The sequence below is a fragment of the Argentina anserina genome, chromosome 2, assembly GCF_933775445.1.
Source record: "Argentina anserina chromosome 2, drPotAnse1.1, whole genome shotgun sequence".
NCBI classification, from domain to species: domain Eukaryota; kingdom Viridiplantae; phylum Streptophyta; class Magnoliopsida; order Rosales; family Rosaceae; genus Argentina; species Argentina anserina.
Window position 1 is genome coordinate 25579920 of NC_065873.1, and position 18423 is coordinate 25598342.

General features: G+C 40.1%; 4 protein-coding genes and 1 pseudogene across 6 annotated transcripts; all 5 read right to left on the reverse strand.

Moving 5' to 3' along the window:
- On the reverse strand, nt 1-4689 carry LOC126782418 (uncharacterized). Its single transcript, XM_050507659.1, has 6 exons — nt 4307-4689; nt 3943-4220; nt 3698-3787; nt 3551-3622; nt 3344-3460; nt 1-1384 (listed from the first exon to the last, which is right to left on the reverse strand). The coding sequence occupies exons 1-6, from the start codon at nt 4632-4634 to the stop codon at nt 215-217; spliced, it is 2055 nt and encodes a 684-aa protein (XP_050363616.1). The 5' UTR covers nt 4635-4689; the 3' UTR covers nt 1-214.
- Nucleotides 4690-5053: 364 nt separating this feature from the next.
- LOC126784253 (ferrochelatase-1, chloroplastic/mitochondrial-like) lies at nt 5054-7655 on the reverse strand (annotated as a pseudogene).
- On the reverse strand, nt 7354-11314 carry LOC126785424 (ferrochelatase-1, chloroplastic/mitochondrial-like). 3 transcript variants are annotated; one of them, XR_007671043.1, is made up of 10 exons: nt 11108-11310; nt 10643-10979; nt 10397-10540; nt 10114-10215; nt 9850-9953; nt 9641-9767; nt 9355-9507; nt 9098-9198; nt 7948-8974; nt 7355-7880 (listed from the first exon to the last, which is right to left on the reverse strand). XR_007671043.1 is itself a non-coding variant. In XM_050511117.1 (9 exons), the coding sequence occupies exons 1-9, from the start codon at nt 11179-11181 to the stop codon at nt 8662-8664; spliced, it is 1449 nt and encodes a 482-aa protein (XP_050367074.1). In that variant the 5' UTR covers nt 11182-11314; the 3' UTR covers nt 7354-8661. The 3 variants fall into 3 exon arrangements, 2 of the variants coding, with proteins under 2 accessions (XP_050367074.1, XP_050367073.1); XM_050511117.1 differs by having other exon boundaries at nt 7354-8974; nt 10643-10973; nt 11108-11314; XM_050511116.1 differs by having other exon boundaries at nt 7355-8974.
- Nucleotides 11315-13373: 2059 nt separating this feature from the next.
- LOC126784686 (uncharacterized protein C6G9.01c) lies at nt 13374-14332 on the reverse strand. Its single transcript, XM_050510168.1, has 2 exons — nt 14242-14332; nt 13374-13867 (listed from the first exon to the last, which is right to left on the reverse strand). The coding sequence occupies exon 2, from the start codon at nt 13847-13849 to the stop codon at nt 13439-13441; it is 411 nt and encodes a 136-aa protein (XP_050366125.1). The 5' UTR covers nt 13850-13867; nt 14242-14332; the 3' UTR covers nt 13374-13438.
- A 213-nt stretch (nt 14333-14545) lies between these two features.
- On the reverse strand, nt 14546-17459 carry LOC126783369 (uncharacterized). Its single transcript, XM_050508827.1, has 9 exons — nt 17297-17459; nt 16792-16872; nt 16426-16475; nt 15853-15930; nt 15483-15540; nt 15347-15396; nt 15062-15170; nt 14924-14985; nt 14546-14814 (listed from the first exon to the last, which is right to left on the reverse strand). Exons 1-9 carry the CDS (start codon nt 17378-17380, stop codon nt 14775-14777), a joined length of 612 nt encoding a protein of 203 aa, XP_050364784.1. The 5' UTR covers nt 17381-17459; the 3' UTR covers nt 14546-14774.
- Nucleotides 17460-18423: the final 964 nt, after the last annotated feature.

Here is an 18423-nt window from a genome sequence, read left to right on the forward strand (position 1 = left end):
TAAAAAGAGAAACAAGAAATTTAAGAACATGTATCAAATTATTCCAATCTATAGGATTCATAGGCATTAAAAGAAGCATAGCAAACACGAAATTAAAGAACTAACAGTAACAGATAGTTGTAATCATACAAACCCAAACAAAGTCCCATAAAACACTAACCTAACTAAGCCTTACTACAGAAATACAATAAAACACGACCAAAAGTACCCACACTTAACTCTGTGGGGAAGTTTTGGCAACTCCACTTTGTGGGGCAGCCTGTGGAGCAGGAGCTCCAGCACCAGCAGCATCATAAGCTCCACGAGTGTTTCCATTCGCTCCTTCAGCAGAAAATGCAGGAGGCTGTGTGTATCCCGCACCCCCATAAGATGTATTGTAGGGAGGCGCCTGCCCATAACCTGGCTGACTGGATGGCGGTGCACCATAAGATGGGGGGCCACCATAGCCTGCCTGAGCTGCTGTGGAACCATAACCGGATGGTGGGACACGTGCACCAGAATCAGGCTGAGCATATCCAGAAGGTGGAGGCTGAGAATGGGGATAGCCTGGATGCGCAGCTGGTGGTTGACCATAGCCACTAGGAGTGGTGGGTGACTGAGCAGGAGGTTTTTGCGCTTGAGGTGGTGCTCCATATCCAGGTCCATATGCAGATTGAGCAGGTGGTTGAGTCCCATAACCAGTTTGAGAAGTTGGGGGCATTCCATAACCTTGTTGAGTAGACACTTGCGGAGGGTAACTTGCAGGGCTCGGGCTAGGCTGTTGACTGGCAGTGTATGCTTGCTGACCCCCTGGAGCAGGCTGCACAGGAGGTGCTTGTGCCGAATCCCCCTGAGATCCATACGAGGAAGTATGGCTATCTGGAGCTGGGTTGCTCGCATTACCATAATTAGCTGCAGGATAACCATGTTGATCATAAGCTGGTGGCTGGCCATACCCAGATTGAGCCGGTGCCTGATATCCACCATAACCATCTTGAGGATAACCTTGTCCTTGCTGATTATAGCCTGAAACAGGTGGCTGGCCATAATTGTAACCAGCATTATCAGCTGGCACGGCAGGACCACCAGGGTTTTGCTGTTGGTGTGCGGGTTGCTGGGAATAGTAATCGTAGCTACCTGCCTGGGAGGTCTGCTGAGCTGGTGCAGCAGCTGATTGATCCCAATTGGTGGGATATCCGCCAGATGCCGGTTGAGGGGGGTAGCCAGGATAAGAAGGCTGAGATGCATTATATTGAGGTGTTGCACCAGAATATGCTCCAGACTGTCCATATCCATAACCAGGTTGTTGCATTGGAGGACCACTTGGAGCCCAGCCAGTGGGAGGACGTGATTGATAACCTTGCTGTGAATATCCTCCAGCCATTGCTGGATTTCTAACACGATTCTGCAACAAAATTTATCTCACAAATAACCATGGCGAACTTTCCATGATGCTGGATATGGAGGAATATATATACATATACATGCAAACTATGTATGATAGCAAACATTGAAAAGATACAGAAATGTCTAATGATATAACGAACACATATATAGAAAAGAGAAAATAATTTATCCATACAGCGGATAACATGTTTCACATTGTATTAGGAAGAGGTGTAAACGCCTACATACCGTACTGATGGTTGTAATAATTTGAGTTACTCCAGCAGAAGCACCCTCTCCCTATTTGAAGCGAATAGGTACAGAAAAACACAATACTATACAAGTTTTCCAAAGCAAACAAGCATACAGGCCCTAATTTGCATAGCAACGTGCATTTTTATGTTGTAGCCTTGTAGGTACCTACACCATACTGGTCGTTGTATTACTTGAGTTCTCCAGAAGAAGCCCACACCATATTGAAGCAAAAAAGGAAAAACGGTGCAGCACCAATACTACTGTAAAAGCTTCTAAAGCAAATAAACATACATGAACCTAAGAGTTTTCAACAGGTAAGATGGACTACGTTCTAAGAGCATAGGGTCAAGAGTAGACCACACTAAGAGTAGAATCACTTCAAAAATAATATCAAGAAGATCCAAATAAAGAACCTTCAACATAAGTGAACCAAAGTATTCAGTAGAGAACAGTATCAGTCTCATTGAATTAAAACAGAATCTGCGTACGTGATTATAGAAAAGGACTCAAAAGTTTTATAGTTATTAGCCTTCAAACTATCATCAGAAAGCTTCTCTCTGATATATCATTACTAAACACCGGAAAATGGGATTTAGAACCATACCAGAGTTATGCTGAGGGAACACCAACATAAAGAATTCCATGTTGGTGTCACCAATGGTCCAATACAATCTAACCCTACAATAGTCTCAATAAGAATATCAGTCATGGTACAAGAGTAATAAGCATATTTGATGGTAGAACAAGCTGATATCCCGATAATATTTGCTCACTGAACAACTGACAACATGACTAAATGACCTACGATCGATTTATAACACCTCTCTCCACAGGCTAAATTTTTCAATGAGCTGTTACGATAGTTCAAACAATCTAACCCTACACACTGTCTGCATCTTAAAGTCAAGTTAACACTATCTGCATCAACAGAAACTAATTGCAGATATGTATGATATCTATTTAACAATACAAAAGAGTTGCAGTTTCTATATATAAATATTTTAGAGCTTAATCCAGATAAGATCCAAATGGGTTTTTGGCAATGATTACCATGCCAGTGAGTTCCTCAACTGATATTATAAACCAGTATAGGATTTGATATTCAATGCAGCCTGCTCCGTCCTGTGTTAACATTTTAGACTAGACCGCTTGGCCATATACACTGCAACTACATCGGGGAATACACGACTTCTGGATCACACGCAGAGGCCCTTCAGGACCATGAACTTGTCCAATCTTCATAACCACATAACCATTGACTCCGAAAGAAATTCAACACAATGTTGTGCATCAACAAAGTAAAGGAAGTCATGTAGCTCAAGTGACATTGATAACTACACCTTTTACTATTCAAAGCATAGAAAGCACAAAGGAGCAGAAAACTATGCTAGACTAGGACATACAAGATCTTTTATGTTTGGTAAGAATATCACATCATAAAAACCCAAAACATTCCATGCACAGTATTGAATATATGTATATATAATGAATAAAAAATTACAGCAACCACACTTTAATGCACCATCAAAAGACAAAGGGAATCCAAAAGCAAGTTATATGCGTGTGAATACACATAGTTATATATGATTTAAAAAAAAAACTTATGGCAAGAAAATAGCTTCTACTTAAGAAAGACATCTACCATCCTACTCTAGCTTCTTAAAGTACCAAGAATACAAAGCACACAGTACCCAATATGCAGATAAATACCAAGTAGACATACCTCGCTAGTAACTTCATTCACCAACTGTTTAGCAGCTTCAATTTGTTCACTAGTTCCATCAATTTGTACTGTCCTTTCAAGTGAGGTGTCACCAGGGGGAAGATGCAGAGGAATCACCTACATATAACAGGAAATTTAAATTCCAATACCAATTGTTAAATATGGGCAATAAACAGGAAAAAGCAACATAAAGAGGCAAAAACAAACCTGAATACGAGCACCAGTACTAGCTTGCATATTTTTAATAGTCTCCCCTCTTTTACCAATTACAAGACCAACCTGAAAATTACAAGAGTCACAAACTGTTGAAAACCAAAACACCACAGTGTTGATGATGTAGAAAGACAAATCTACCTTGTTGTTGGGAATTTTCATTGAAAAAGTTTCCGCTCCAGCTTGTCCAGTTGATCTTCGAGAAACAACGGCGGGACCGCCTGATTCAGCCTGGTATAAGCACACATTTGTAAGTCCCAAGTTTCATTACCATTACTGACAATTTCAAACTTAAAAAAAGATAGACCTACTACCAGAGCCCAATATATCACTACAACTAGTATTTCAGATATAAATACCAACATACATGATACTCAGATCATTACCTCGGCAAGAACCTCATTGATCAAGTGCTCAGCTTTTGAGATTTGCTCCGGAGTTCCCATGATCTCCACCTCCCTAGTGGGACAATTGAGGTCGGCGTCGGCGTCTCGAGTAACTTGAATCTTGGCTCCTCCAGATTGAGCCTGCAGATACTTAATAGTCTCTCCCAGCTTGCCAATAATCACACCAACCCTGCCATTGGGAACAGCAATCTTCTTGCTCCCTCCCTGGAATCCATACGAAACCGGAATCGATGAAGGAGCCGAGTAAGGCTTCGCATCTGTATCACACAATCAAAACTCTCAGTGAATCGTATCAAATCGAACATCAACCAAAGAGAGTAGAGAGTCAAATAGAAAGACGAACCAGATGGAACAGAGCTGAAGCCTCTGTCACCGGAATCGAAGCCACCGCCGTTGTCGACTCTAGGGCGCTTGGTTTCGAGGCCACCGGCGCCGGCGCCGCTGGCGTTGTTGAACAAGCGAGCGGCGATCTCCTGGGCGCGCTGCTTGGCGAGCTGGATGTCGTCGACGGGAGGAGGGACGCTGCTGTAGGAGGTGGGGACAGAGTCGGGGGAGGAGGAAGCGAGGATGGGGGCGGAGAAGCCGGTGACACGGCGGGTGGTAGGCTCCTCGTATTTACGCTTATTGCTGCCGGAATCGGGGCCGGAGGAGTATTGGGCTTCGTCGGCCATCGTCTTAGCTCCAACAGAAACAAACCCTAGAAGAAGAGGAGGAGGAAGAAGAAGAGAGATAGAGAACGAGTGAGTGAGATGAGGCACGGGTGGGCAAGAATTATATACGGGACTTTTACGTCTGCACGTGGGAACTAATTTTTGTTTTTCTTTTTCCAATTTTACCCACCAAGCCCCTATTTATTTTATTTTTACAGAAAACACTCCAGCTTGTATGGCATTGGTAGTGAACTATTGTAATGTAAAATGTAGAGAGGCAATCTTAAGTTCATCTATAACAATGGTCCATGACTAAATAGCCATACAGAAGTCAATAGGGAGTGGCTGTGGAAATGTTGATAATGGAAATGTATATTGGCTTGTTCAAAAGAAAAAAAGAAGACAAGCATTTTTCCTTAAACCAGGCTCAATATTGCCTACTAAATCAATTAACATTATTTGAAAAGGGGAAAAACATACACATTTTTGAAACCATGCTTAAATACAAAACTTCTCCCCCAAGGGCTGCAATCATGTACTGTGTATGTCAAACGGTCAAGTGCAGTACTCTTCTACACTGATTCACCTGTAGTTATTTGCAGGAGCAGCTTCTATGATAATTGGTAGTAGATGTACTATTGTAACGTTCCCTCAAATCAGGTTGTTCCTGAATGCCACCAGCATCTTTGATGAAAAGAAGAAAATAATGTAGCAATGAACCAAAGAACACATTGATAGTCCATCTCAATGGGTCATGATCAAGTGCCGACAGTCTCTGGGGTAGCAGTGGCTGCTATTATTGGTAGAGCTTCTATAACTGGATCAGCCAGAGTTGTTATACATGAAGGGGTAAGGCTGAGGGCAGGGACTCGACCCAAAATTCTCAATGCCGGATTCGAGGGCCAACTCCTTGTACTCCATATCTATCTCTTCAAGACCTTCAATGTGCTCACTCACATATCTGGTTGGAAAGAAATGCAAAGACAATGCAGAATTGTAAGAATTTTGAAACTGTTCAACATACTGCATAGCTCTACAACAGACTAGGACAAAGCAGACATTTTTTACGTGACAGGGTGGATACCTGACTGGAACAGCAAGGAGACGTTGAGCTCCCTTCTTGCCGAGCTCAACAAGAACTTCATCAGTGTATGGCTTCAACCATTGCACAGGACCAACTCAGCTCAGTTCACCAGACAAACAGAAATGAAGGGAAAACAAGACATCAGAACCATAAGAACTAGACATTACCAAATTTAGTGCCGTGAGCAAAAACACAAAATTTATAACTAAGACTCATATAATAAGGTTTTCATTATTTATTTATCTTAGCTTTTAAATCTTTCATTTAGAATTTACACCCCTCTTATTCTTTGTATCTTTCACATAACTGAGTGGTACCCCACGAGCACTGAAGAATATCATGACCTAATGTGCATACAATATATATGTAAAGTTCATTGACTTACCATACCAACATATTTTTATATTACATATGTTAATCTTGTTGTCTGATCAGACAAGAAGAGTCAATCGCATCTAAATAGCATTTCAAAGATCATCCACAATTAAATCAAACAAACCGGTGCAGGCTCGGAAAAACTCTCTAGCTCTTTTGAGATCAAGTCAGCCATTGAGTCACGTTGATACCATGACTTTATGACTGAAACAGGTAACCTTGATAGATTGTATCGTTCCCAAAATGTGCTAGTGTTCAGAACAATTGACCTATGCAAACCAAACATAACGGTTTATATGAACTTGCAACAAACTGAAACCTGACATTCTTTTGGAGAACTCGAACGCTTGATCCAGTTGTAGGGATAGAGAATTGAGGATTTATGCAGGAGAGGAAGACAGGCCTGGTTATTTTGTCCCTCTTAATCTGGCCAAAAAAGTTGAGCAAAATATTAATCATTTCATTCAAGTTGACAAAATACAGATAGAATGACTATTTTTTCACATCCTTCACATAAACAGGACCTCAGAACACTGCTGAATTTCCTTCCTCAGTGTGGCATGTCTTAAATTCCAAATCCAGTTTTAGTGCATTTTCCTGTAATATCACACAGTAAACAAGATTTATGCGAAATTTCATGACGAAACCAGCAAAAAACCTATCCAAATATATTCATTATTGTAGAACAATACAGACCAGGAAAACAAAAGTTAACTGAATCATTTGAACAATATCTACCAGCTCATCTGTTATCTTACACAGCGGCAGATCAACTATTATAGAGGAATACCCTTCTTTGCTCTTAGCAGCTAGAAGCACAGAAACCAACTTCACGAGTGGAATCTGAAGAAATTGAAACAGCCTCGGTAGACGTATGATATCTTATCAAACAGCATTGCAATTTTATAGAAAAAAAGGAAAATGCACATATAAATGAATTCCTAATATTTGCTTCTGAAGTTGCTTCATTCATTGAGCTTATTGAGTTAGCTTATCCAATTAGAAAATCAAATGAAATCCATTTTGACTGAGAATTTGCAGGTCACAGCTGGACGGCCAAACCACCTCGACCCAACTACTAATGTATGAACCAAAGAACTTGTAGAGCAAGAATCCAAGTTTTATTCTCACAAAAACAACAACAACAAAATCTGGAAAATCAACCGGCCAAAACATCAAGACCATAAATTTACAGATCATAAAGGAAGTAGACAAGTAGTAGAAATAAAAATAGTGTAGTTTCATATATCATAGAAATTTTGCAGAGTTAAGAGTACATTTCCATCACCAAAACACAAAAAAAAAAAAAAAAAACCAACAGAGTAAAAGGCAGGCCATGGAATCCCAATGGGCGGCACATGACCTTGTGGGCTGAGAAGAAGTAACATTGCGTCTGCGCGCCGGCTCTCTGACGTCGTACTCCTTCCCTCACGGCCCATGCGAGCTGATTGAGGTTGGGGTCGACGACAATCCTGATCAGGATGCTGTGCACAGCTTTGAATCCCACCAAGAGGCGAGGCGGCAGTAGGTAGTACTGATATGTAATGCAGCGTCAGGGGGCTACGCAGACACAAATACTCCATTTCCAACTTTCAAATTCCTTGATACACACCCTGCAGTTGAGGTATTTGGTTGGCAAATTTACTCACAAACATCTCCAACAACTGACTTTCAACACCACCCGACGCAAGCTGGGGTTCTCCTCGTCTCCGATGATTTTTGGGCGGCCAAATTGAAGAAGAGCACTAAACCTTGGGCCGGGGTTGGGGGCTCAGCCACCGTCCTCATTTGCTAGGGTTAAAATTTACCTGGGTAATGGCCAGGGTAAGAAATAGGTTAAATAGAAAAATGTTACTATGTCTTTTTCAAGTTCACCTCTCCGTAAATTGCTGTTTCATTTTTCATCTGAATCATAAAATCGAATAATCGCCGACTAATGAGTACTTGAGTAGTGACGATCAGGCACCATGAGGTGTGAAGCTACAAAATTATAGATCAAAGCAAAGGTGTTAAACATTGTGATTTCGGTGAATGTATTGAACCACATGAGTTCTAATTAAATTTCACTCGAACTCCAAGATCTTCGTAATTTCTAGCCTATTTTCATTATCAAAACACGAAACAATAGTTCTGTTTATCCAAAATTGATTGTGTCTGAGACTCTGAGTAAGTTGAATTCTCGTATTAATTTTTTTTGTTTTTTATCATTCTTTATCACCAAAGGCAGTTTTTGCTTTGCAGAGCGATAGTTAGACAGAAAGATGCCAGACATGTATCCTATTCCGGCCGTTCCCAAACTTGTGCCATGTTTCAGGGAACGGCCAGGCCATACAGAGAACTGGTGTGGTTGACATGATAGGTTTCCAGTGGGATGTACTGAACAACTAAAGTGAGTGAGCAACTGAAACTTCTATAAAGCCAATAAAAATTGTCGAGCACGCTCTGCTAAAATCAGTTCGAAATAATTCAACTGTAGCCATGTATCTTGTCTGAGTCACCTGGATGCGGTATTCTTTAGTGGTGATCACCTATTGTAATATGTTGGAGCAGCTTATATGACATTTGGTAGTATGCTATTGTAATGTTCCCTCAGATCAGGTTGTTCCTAAATGCCACTAGCATCTTTGGTGAAAAGAAAAAAATGAATGCTAGAAACGAGCCAAAGAACATTTTGATAACCCATCTCATTGGGTTGTGATCAACTCTTGGGGCAGTCTTTGGGGTTGCAGTAGCTGCTGCCAGTGGTAGAGCTTCTATAACTGCATCTGCCAGGTCAGTTATAAATGACGGGGTAAGGCCGAGGGCAGGGACTCGGCCCCAATTCTCAATGCCAGATTCGAGGGCCAACTCTTTGTACTCGATATCAATTTCTTCAAGAGTTTCTATGTGCTCACTCACAAAGCTGGTATGGAAAGAAATGCAACAACAATGCATTATTGTAAGAAACTAGACGCTATTCTACATACTGCATAATTCTATAAAAGACATAAACATAATCGAGTTTTTACATGACAGAGAAAAATACCTGACTGGAACAGCTAGGAGACTTTTTACTCCTTTCTTGCCAAGGTCAACAAGAACTTCATCAGTGTATGGCTTCAACCATTGTACAGGACCAACTCGGCTCTGTTCACCAGCCAACAGAGACGAAGGGAAAAATATTTCAGAAACCTTATCAAAGTTGTAGCCATAAACACTAGCCAGCAAGCATTTTCAGTTCCAGGAGCCAAGGAAATCACAAAATTGATAGCCTCGACTTTAGAAGGCATAGTTTTAACTCACCTGGTAGGCAAGAGTATGTTCATTACTGATTCCTCTAGCTTTCAACTCTTTCATTATTAAGTAGATACACTCCTCCATTTGATCCCTGTACGGATCACCAGAGTCCTTCACATAACTGAGTGGTACTCCGTGGGCACTGAAGAATATCATAACCTACAGTGCATACAAGATACAAGACAATGAGTTACCCTACGGTCTATACCAACAGATTTTAAATGACCAAATGGAAGATTAAATGGCATCAAAATAACATTTTCAGATCAGTTCACGAATCAAACAAACACACCTGTGCAGGCTCAGAAAACTTCTCTAGCTCTTTTGAGATCAAGTCAGCCATGGACTTAATATACCCTTCACGTTGATACCATGAATTTATAACTGAAACAGGCAACATTGATAGATATGGATCGTTCCTGCAAGGCACGCTCAAGTTCAGAACAATTGAACTATGCACAGAAAAAATAGCATTTACATGAACTTGCAATAAACTGTAACCTGAAAATATTCTGGAGCACACGGACACTTGATCCAGTTGTAGAGATAGAGAACTGAGGATACAGAGGCAAGACAACAAGCCTGGTTATTCTGTCCCTCTTAATCTGGCACACATAATTGAGATGAATAAAAATAATTATTTAAATCATTCAAGTTGACAGAAAACATAAACAGTGACATTCTAATTTCTCACATCCGCACATAGACAGGAACAACCACCCTAGCTATTACACATAATGTCTACAAGGATCTTAGAACACTCACCTGCTGAACTGCTTCCTCAGTGAATGGGAACCAGTACCGCATTCCCACATAGACATTCACTGGCATGTCCTTTGATTCCAAAGCCATTTTCAGTGCATTGGCCTGTAATATCACACGGTAAATACTCTTTTTTCCCCAAAGTTTATGAACAGAATAAAACTAGAAAACCAGCATTAATTGTATACAAGTACATTCATTATTGTAGAACAATCTGTCTATGCAAAAGTTGCGAACAAAAGTTCAATGAACAAATTCAACAAGAATAAAGCTGCACTATCTCTACCTGCTCATCCGTTATCTTACGCAACGGCGAACCACCTCCTATAGAAGCGTACCCTTCTTTGCTCTTAGGAGCTCGAACCACAGAAATCAACTTGGCCAGTGGCTTCTGGAGAAACCGAAACAGCCTCGGTAGACGTATGATATCCTAGCAAACAGCATTGTAATTCATCATCAGCTAAAGTGCCAAACCACACGAAAACAACAGAATTACACACAGACTCATCCAAGGCATAAAGACAAAACATACCGGGTCAGCAAACAGATTAAACAGAAAGGGCTGCACATCATCAAGCGTTTCGGGCCCTCCAAGATTCAGGAGCAGCACTCCAACCTTGTCTTCCGCCGCGTGCGAGTAATGTGACTCCTCAGAAGTCCCACCATAAGTGCATACACCCGCAACAGCGCACAATCTCTTCCCAGAAAGGCTTCTCTTCTCACAATGTGAGCCCCCAAACACCATTTCACTCCTCGCATCATCCCTCAACGCAGTGCAAAGGAATTCAAGCCTTTTCGGAACGATTCGCAATCCCTTGTTGCAAGAGAGAGCCCCAATCGCCCTAGAGTAAGAGCACGACGACCTACCACTAACACAATCCCAACATGAACATCCATTTTCTCTTAAAAATATTAGACGTCACCCTATATTAATATGCAACAGTCAACAGTCAGCTTTACCGATCGGGCATCTAAAATCCACGATCGGAATACTTACATCGGGAATCCATGATTCGAGCGGGAGAAGTTCAGTTTGGGAAGGACACCGGAGCTTGAGACGGCGGCGTCCATGGCGGTCTTGATTCGTTAAGCTTGAAATCTTCAACCACTTTTTGTATAGAGAGATTGACTTTCTCTCTGCCCCAACCCAACAACTACGACGAGCTGCTTTATTCTATTCCAAATTTTGATTTTGAAGACTTCAACCGCTACGTCGGCAGTTTCAGAGAAAGGGCGGTTTCCGCTGCCATTCTTTACCAACTTTCGCGGAACACGTGCTCGTCACGCGCGTCGCTCAGTTGGGAATATTTTTGGGCCTGAGGCCCAATTTTTATGGACTCGCGCCGTACATTAGGGTTAGGTTTCAGCAGCTATAAAAACGCAAACCAAACCAGCTGCTTGCTCAGATGCTCTGCTCCTCTGTTAGAGACTGGAAGGCCGGGCACGCCTCCTGATCATGAAACCCGTGGATCTGAACCAGAGGGGGTTCCTGATCAGGACGCTGTTCTTCGTCTTCAGCTTCTTGTCGACCTTGGCGAACATGAACACACAAATGCTACTTATCATTAGCGTAACTCTGTTCCTTCTATTTTCTTGCAGCTTTCACCTAAGAGCTTGAAGCTTGGTGTTTCGCATTTGAATCTGCATTTCAGTCTTGATAATTAGTCTCGTATAGATTTTTTTGTGTGTTTGTTTTTCGGATTTGGGATCTGAGGCATTTATCTCTGGGTTTTCTGGGTTTTTTTTTTTTTTTAGAGTAGAGGCTAGGATATAGTGTCAATAGAAGGCTCTATATACACGAGTCAACAGCAGGCGCCTGATTTGTGGTGACCCGACTGCCGCTTAGAGCCAATATTGAGTTTAGTGGGTGAAGATCCTTGAAACTAATATGACCATTTGTTTCGAGACACAATATCCACTCTACATTTTCCCCATGTTCTGACTTAATATTTGGATCTTTCAATTTATAATTGGATTTTTCATTGTTGGATTGGCACTCCAGTCAGACACGGGTGTTTGTTGATCAATCCCATAACAAGCCACCTTTTGCATGGTGCCTAGACATAGCTACTATCACGATTGGAGTGAGCTATTTTCTAGCTTTCCTCCAAATTCTAAGCAGCTAAATCACTCAAATTTTAGTCTGGACTTTCCGAAGTTTGAATCTTTTTAAGCAACAAAAGGATTGAATCTCTGTTATGTTTGTTTACTTGTGTGTACATTGGAATTGGGTTAAATGCTTTTGAATTTAAAGAGAATGTTGATAACTTTAAATATGTGATGCTTATTTGTAAAATTGACTGGATCATGATCTTGGAAGAAACCCTGAATTGAATATTGTGATTGATGAGACTGGAAATGTTTTATGGCTCTATACATACGAGTCAACAGCAGGAGCCATTTCAGTGGTGCCTTGACTGCCGCTTGGAGCCAATATTGATTTGCTAATAGAAGATAGCTTGAAATGACATATGGTTTCATGCTACAATATTTGGCTACATTTTACTACGCCACCACCCCTATTTCAAAATGTTTAATGAAATTGTGGTTGTTTCGGAACTGTTGCAATTTGAAGGACAAAGTTTGCATTGGAAGGTTGAGTTTAAGTTCAGCTTCTGTAATTTCAGGGACATGGTTGTGAATTTATTGGACTTTAACTTGACAGACTGCATATGTGGTGAAGACTTGAAGAACATTCTCTTCCGGACTGAACTTGAGAGCATTCTCTACCGTTCCAGACTGATTTTGACATAAGAACTCTATGCAAACAACGAATCTGGTTAAAAAGTATTGACATGCAAAATCGATTGGACAATTTGAGCTTCAATCTTTGTTTCTCTTAGATTGATTTGAATACTTGATCGAGTTTGTCTTGATAATGCGGTCTGCCAGTTCCAGAACATGAAATTGAGCTGTACGTGAGGGTGCATATCAAATTGTATGACAATATCAAACTAAAGGAAGGCTCAGGGATATGCAGTTTTGTATTTGCTTATGGGAATTGAACATCCATCATCATAGCATCATACCCCATATATTTCCCATTACACAGCTAATGTTAACATGAACAACTGAACAAGAATTGACCAGATTTGCTCACAAGACTGACTATAGCATATAATCACATCATACCAAGTCAGCTGCAGGCGAATGAGAATAGTGAGAAACCAAAAGGAATTTCTTTCATAAGATACACTGACTCAAATAACCATGAGCCCTGTAGTCAGGTTCTAGAGAACATGAAAACCAAACCTCCACACTCAGCTATCCTGGAATCATCGGAACAACAAAATCTTTAAGCATAATCTTCAGTGAGTTGTAAGGAGCCTCAGAAGCAACAATCGCAATCAAATGGACAAAGAGGAGTGCTTCCAGCATCGGCTTTGTTAATACCCAACTCTTCTTCTGTGTAGATAGCAAGGCCCTCGTTTGTTCTCTTTTTTGGTCCAGAAGCATCATCCACAAATGCACCATCTTTAAATCCTAAATCTCTTTTCTTCTTTCTCTTAGGCTTGTTTGATTTTTCACTCGCCTCTTCATCTTTCTTTTTGGCCTTTTCGCCTTCGGCTTTCTTCCTCTTCTGTCCGGCGAATATCTCATCAATCACAGAAGCAGGCTTCTTTGCAGAAGTAGCCTTTTTTGCAGAAGATGTAGGCTTCTCTTCTTCCACAACCGGCTTCCGTACAACACTATTTTCTTTAACCTCTTTAGGAGACTTTGATTTACTCTTCTTGCCCATCTTATGGGGATTCAAAATCTGCACCATTCAAATTACATCACTAACAATCCACAACAGCAAATTTGAAAATGAAAAATGGAATGCAAAGCTCAAACAATAAGACTCAAGAACTGGTTATGCATAATGAAGCTTGATACAAATATTAAACTAAACTAAGTGAATCGTAATATGAAAGATGCAGAAGAACACAAAAACCAAATTGAATTACAACACCCATTTCCTTTAGGAGTTTTAGTAAGGTGAAGGAAGAATTTATCCAAAGCAATAAGGCCCCAACACACTTTGGGAGCTTCAGCACTTGTAAACCATTTCCAAACGAACTCAAAGGAACAAAAACTGCAAATTGAAAGATATACGGAGAGCAAAGAGAACTGGCGATTGAAAGACTTAACCTTTTGGATTGGCAGTAGACTGCGGAGGCTTAAACCCTAGTTGATGTGTCTGCAGAATTCGGGTTGAGTCTGTTTAACTAGCTGGATTAACTTCCAGAGTAGAGCACTAGAGTGAGTAGAGTCGGGAGTTTAAACTTTTGTCGGGAGTATTGAACTTTACTCTCATTCGCTTCAATTTTCAACTTTTCACTCTCATGAGCAATTGATGTAGGCCTCAGATAAAAGTAAAATTCATTATTACTGCATTTGTTAAGTATTTGTCATTTGCCTTCGATATTTATCAACAAAACCAACATCTTCCATATTGTCTGAAGTACATGCAAGGCGAAACATCTTCCATATTGTCTAAACATCAAAATAGAGTATGGAATGCTGTCCCGTAAAAGGATTGCAGCACTGCCTGAAGTATTTTCTGGTGCTTCTCTATCACTATACAAGAGTAAATTAGTTCTTAAAGAAGCGCTGAAGGTTACATTAAGCATGATATCTATTCTTTTTCCAACTCCAGCTCTAGTACAGCAAGCACTGCTGTCTCATTCCACATGTGAAAGCCCCCCACCTTCAGCCTTTGTCCTACAAACAACCACAATATCGCTTATCAGCAGACATACATTACATCAGTTCATTTTAACACTGCCACAGTGGGCTGTTTTATTATTCTACAAGGATAAAGAAAGCTTACTTGTGATCAGACGGATTTGGCCTCAGTTCATATACAATGGTAGCAACAACATCCCTCTTCAACTGTTCATCATATTAACAGTCATCAGTTATTTGCGGAATTAAAGCAGCAAAATCTACTATAAATGTTCAAAATTACCTGTGTAGCTTCGCCTTTAAAGCCAATATACTCAATCTTGGTTATATCGCCGCCAAAACTATCAGGGAAGTGCAGTGTGATACTGCCCACGTTTTGAAATTTGGAGTATCTGATTGTGTGGTGAATAAATAAAATTAGAAAAAAATGATAGCAGATACAACTACTTCTAAATATAAGACTTAAGCTCTGTCGATTCATATAAATAAAATACCACTTATAAAGATTTCATCTTCTCGAACAGTATGCAACATATATGAAGTGGTGTGGAGGGTAAGGAATAAGTACCTTGTCTGGTACTCCAGCACTCCTTGGAAATTTTCCACCAAATCCCACTCCTTGATTCAACAAAAGCACATGTTTAGAAAAGTAAATTTTGAATTCATCAACTAACTCTCTGACAGACTTGATATGAAAGCAGTACCTGAATGGCTTGCATTCCTTGAGCATCTGAAAAGTCGATGCCTTCTCGGTTAATGAACCTACAGTAAGCAAAGAAGTCTTGTTATTACATTTTCGAAGTGTAAATGAAGTGGGAATGACCAAGAGAAAAAGGAAGTCTTGTTATCAGAGACTAGTTTATGATGAAAAAGAAAGAAACTTATAAATGCTTATAGAAGGAGACCCCTAATCATGATTGGTCAATGCAATGACAGGTACTACATAATTGGACGCCCCTGAGTTTATTTGAATAAATCATTCTCCTCATTTCCCCAAAAGCTTCTTGCCTTAATGGCTCAATGTCAATTACACAGTATATGAATCCCAAAGAAGATCTGAAAGGTTAAACTTACGCCCTCATCTTGGAAGGACTTGTTCCGTCAGCACCACCCACAATTGATATGCTCCTGATCTTCACATCTGATGTGAACCTATCATAAACAAAACATCCCACTCAGTTCAAATGCAAAGTACTGGCATAAAGAGAAGACCTTTATTTTATATAATGGTTCCAAATGATAGATCCTAAGATGCAATCATCTCTGAAGATGCCAACATACAGTAGATAGTATATACAGATCTGTTAAAAATCAAATATTACCAAAAACAAGCAATGCAGATCAATCTGCTTCATACGTAAACTCAACTATGTTCATAGAGAATAGGATAAGAGACAAAGCAATCACTATTAATGCACAAATTAAAAGTAACGTTATAGGTGAGACCCAAGATACTACTACAGTTGAACAGACCATAAAAATCTACTGAATTGTAACATAATTCCCATTGAAAACTGAATGAAAGATGGGGGATTGGAGAAACTAAGGCAATGATTCTACAAGTCTTTAAGAATGGACTCTGCATGTGCCATTTTACGTTCCTTGTTTATGAGAATATTATGGACAACTCGTGCTATTGCCACTTACGGAATGAAAATAAGTAATTCAGGATCACCCTCATTGCTCTCCAGATGTCCCTGTTGAAGAGAAGAAGATGAAATAAGGTTTCATATGCTTCACAGCTAAAATATAAATTACAATAAAAACATTTGGTATATACTTGAACTAAATCTCAATTATAAACCCTATGTGCTGCCCTGATCTCTTAAACTAGCGCCGATGCATTATTCATCCAATGTTATTTATTTACAAATTTTGGCTTATAACTTCAACAGTACAGTCACTAGCATTGTTGATTGCCAAATATCTATGTTTCACTTGAAGAAAATTGTTGAACAAACCACTCGTCATATCAAAAAAGTAAAACAGAAAAGTGAACGAAGGGAACATTACCCCAGATGAATTCAGCCGCTCCTCCCAGGCTTTGAACACAGACTTAACACTCCCTGCAACTGCCTCATTTAAAGCAGAAACCTACAAACACAAAATAGCATTCTCTAAATAACAAAGATATATGGATCACAAGATATTTCAATGGAGGTAGAATCAAGTAGATTATACAATATAGGCCTATACATTCCGTTCAAGCATAGCAATAGAATCAATCACCCCACATCAAAAATAACCAGTTCCACCTCATATACCAAAACGACAACCAAAGTTCCAATACCACAATCCACCAACACTCAGCGACAAAATGCGTGTGAAAATAAACATCTGAACTGAAGGGTTTAAGTGGATCACTCAGTTTCATCTGGGCACTCTCAGAAAAACCCAACAACATCAAAAGTCAAACTGTACTCTAAGTAAACAAACGAAACAAACTACCAGTAGCTTAATAACAAACACAGCAAGAACAAAACCAAACTCAGCCAAGCAGAAAAAAAAATTGAAAAACCTTGGGGAGGTCAATATGCTTGTAGAGAGACCAATCAGATGAGCAATCATGTTCTTCGCAGCTATGATCATGCAAGCAAGCCATCACCTTTTTTCCCAGTCTAATTTCCAAAGCACAAGATCAATGGAAGCCACCAGAATTTAGGGAGCCCCTTTACACTCTCTACTACTAGGGCTCGTCAACGGGCCGGGCTCGGCCCGGCCCGGCCCATGAGTGACGGGTCCGGACCGGGCCGGGCCGGGCCTTAATAAATTTAAATAAGTGGCGGGCCGGGCCGGACCGGGTATTTTTAAAAATACGAAAATCCAAGCCCACCCACCTAAGGCGGGCCTTGCGGGCTTTTGCGGGCCGGGCCTTGCGGGCTTTTACGGGCTGGGCCTTACGGGCTTGTATTAGAAAAACAATATAATACTCTAATTTAAAGGTTTGAAATAATAAAAGAATTGTTAGAAAACATTCTAAAATAAAAGTCACAAATAAATTCTAGTTTCGAAATATTGTCGATCGACACCAATAGATGTGATCGATATATATATTTAGGAACCGTGTAAAAATTTCATCCAATTCGGACCTCGTTTAACCGTCGGAATTTTCGGTTAACAACAAAAAGTGGCGTTTTCACATAATAAAATCTCATTGACCGGGGCTTTACCAAATAGATTTTTTCAATTCGACCGCGCACGATAGGTAACAAAAATTAGATGATTTTAAATATGTAAACAAATTTCCACATTCGCATCTTGGTAATTGGTCCCCCCTTAGGGCATATTAGTGTTGTTTTTGGTTTACCGGAAATTCCGACGGTTAAACGAGGTCCGAATTGCATGAAATTTTAAAATGATCATTAAATATATATATTGATCACATCGGATGGTGTCGATCAATTCCGATAAGTTTTATTCATATAGTCGCTTCATAATGTGATAGTTTTATTATAAACCTAATATAAGGTTATAATACATTAGTGGACACTTCGGCGATCGACAACTCAAATTCAAAATATGGTCGATCGACACCAGTAGATGTTATCAGTATATATATTTAGGGAACCCGTAAAAATTTCGTCCGTTTTGAACATGGTTTGACCGTTCGTACAAACGGTCAACTAAAAAAGAGGCGTTTTGACA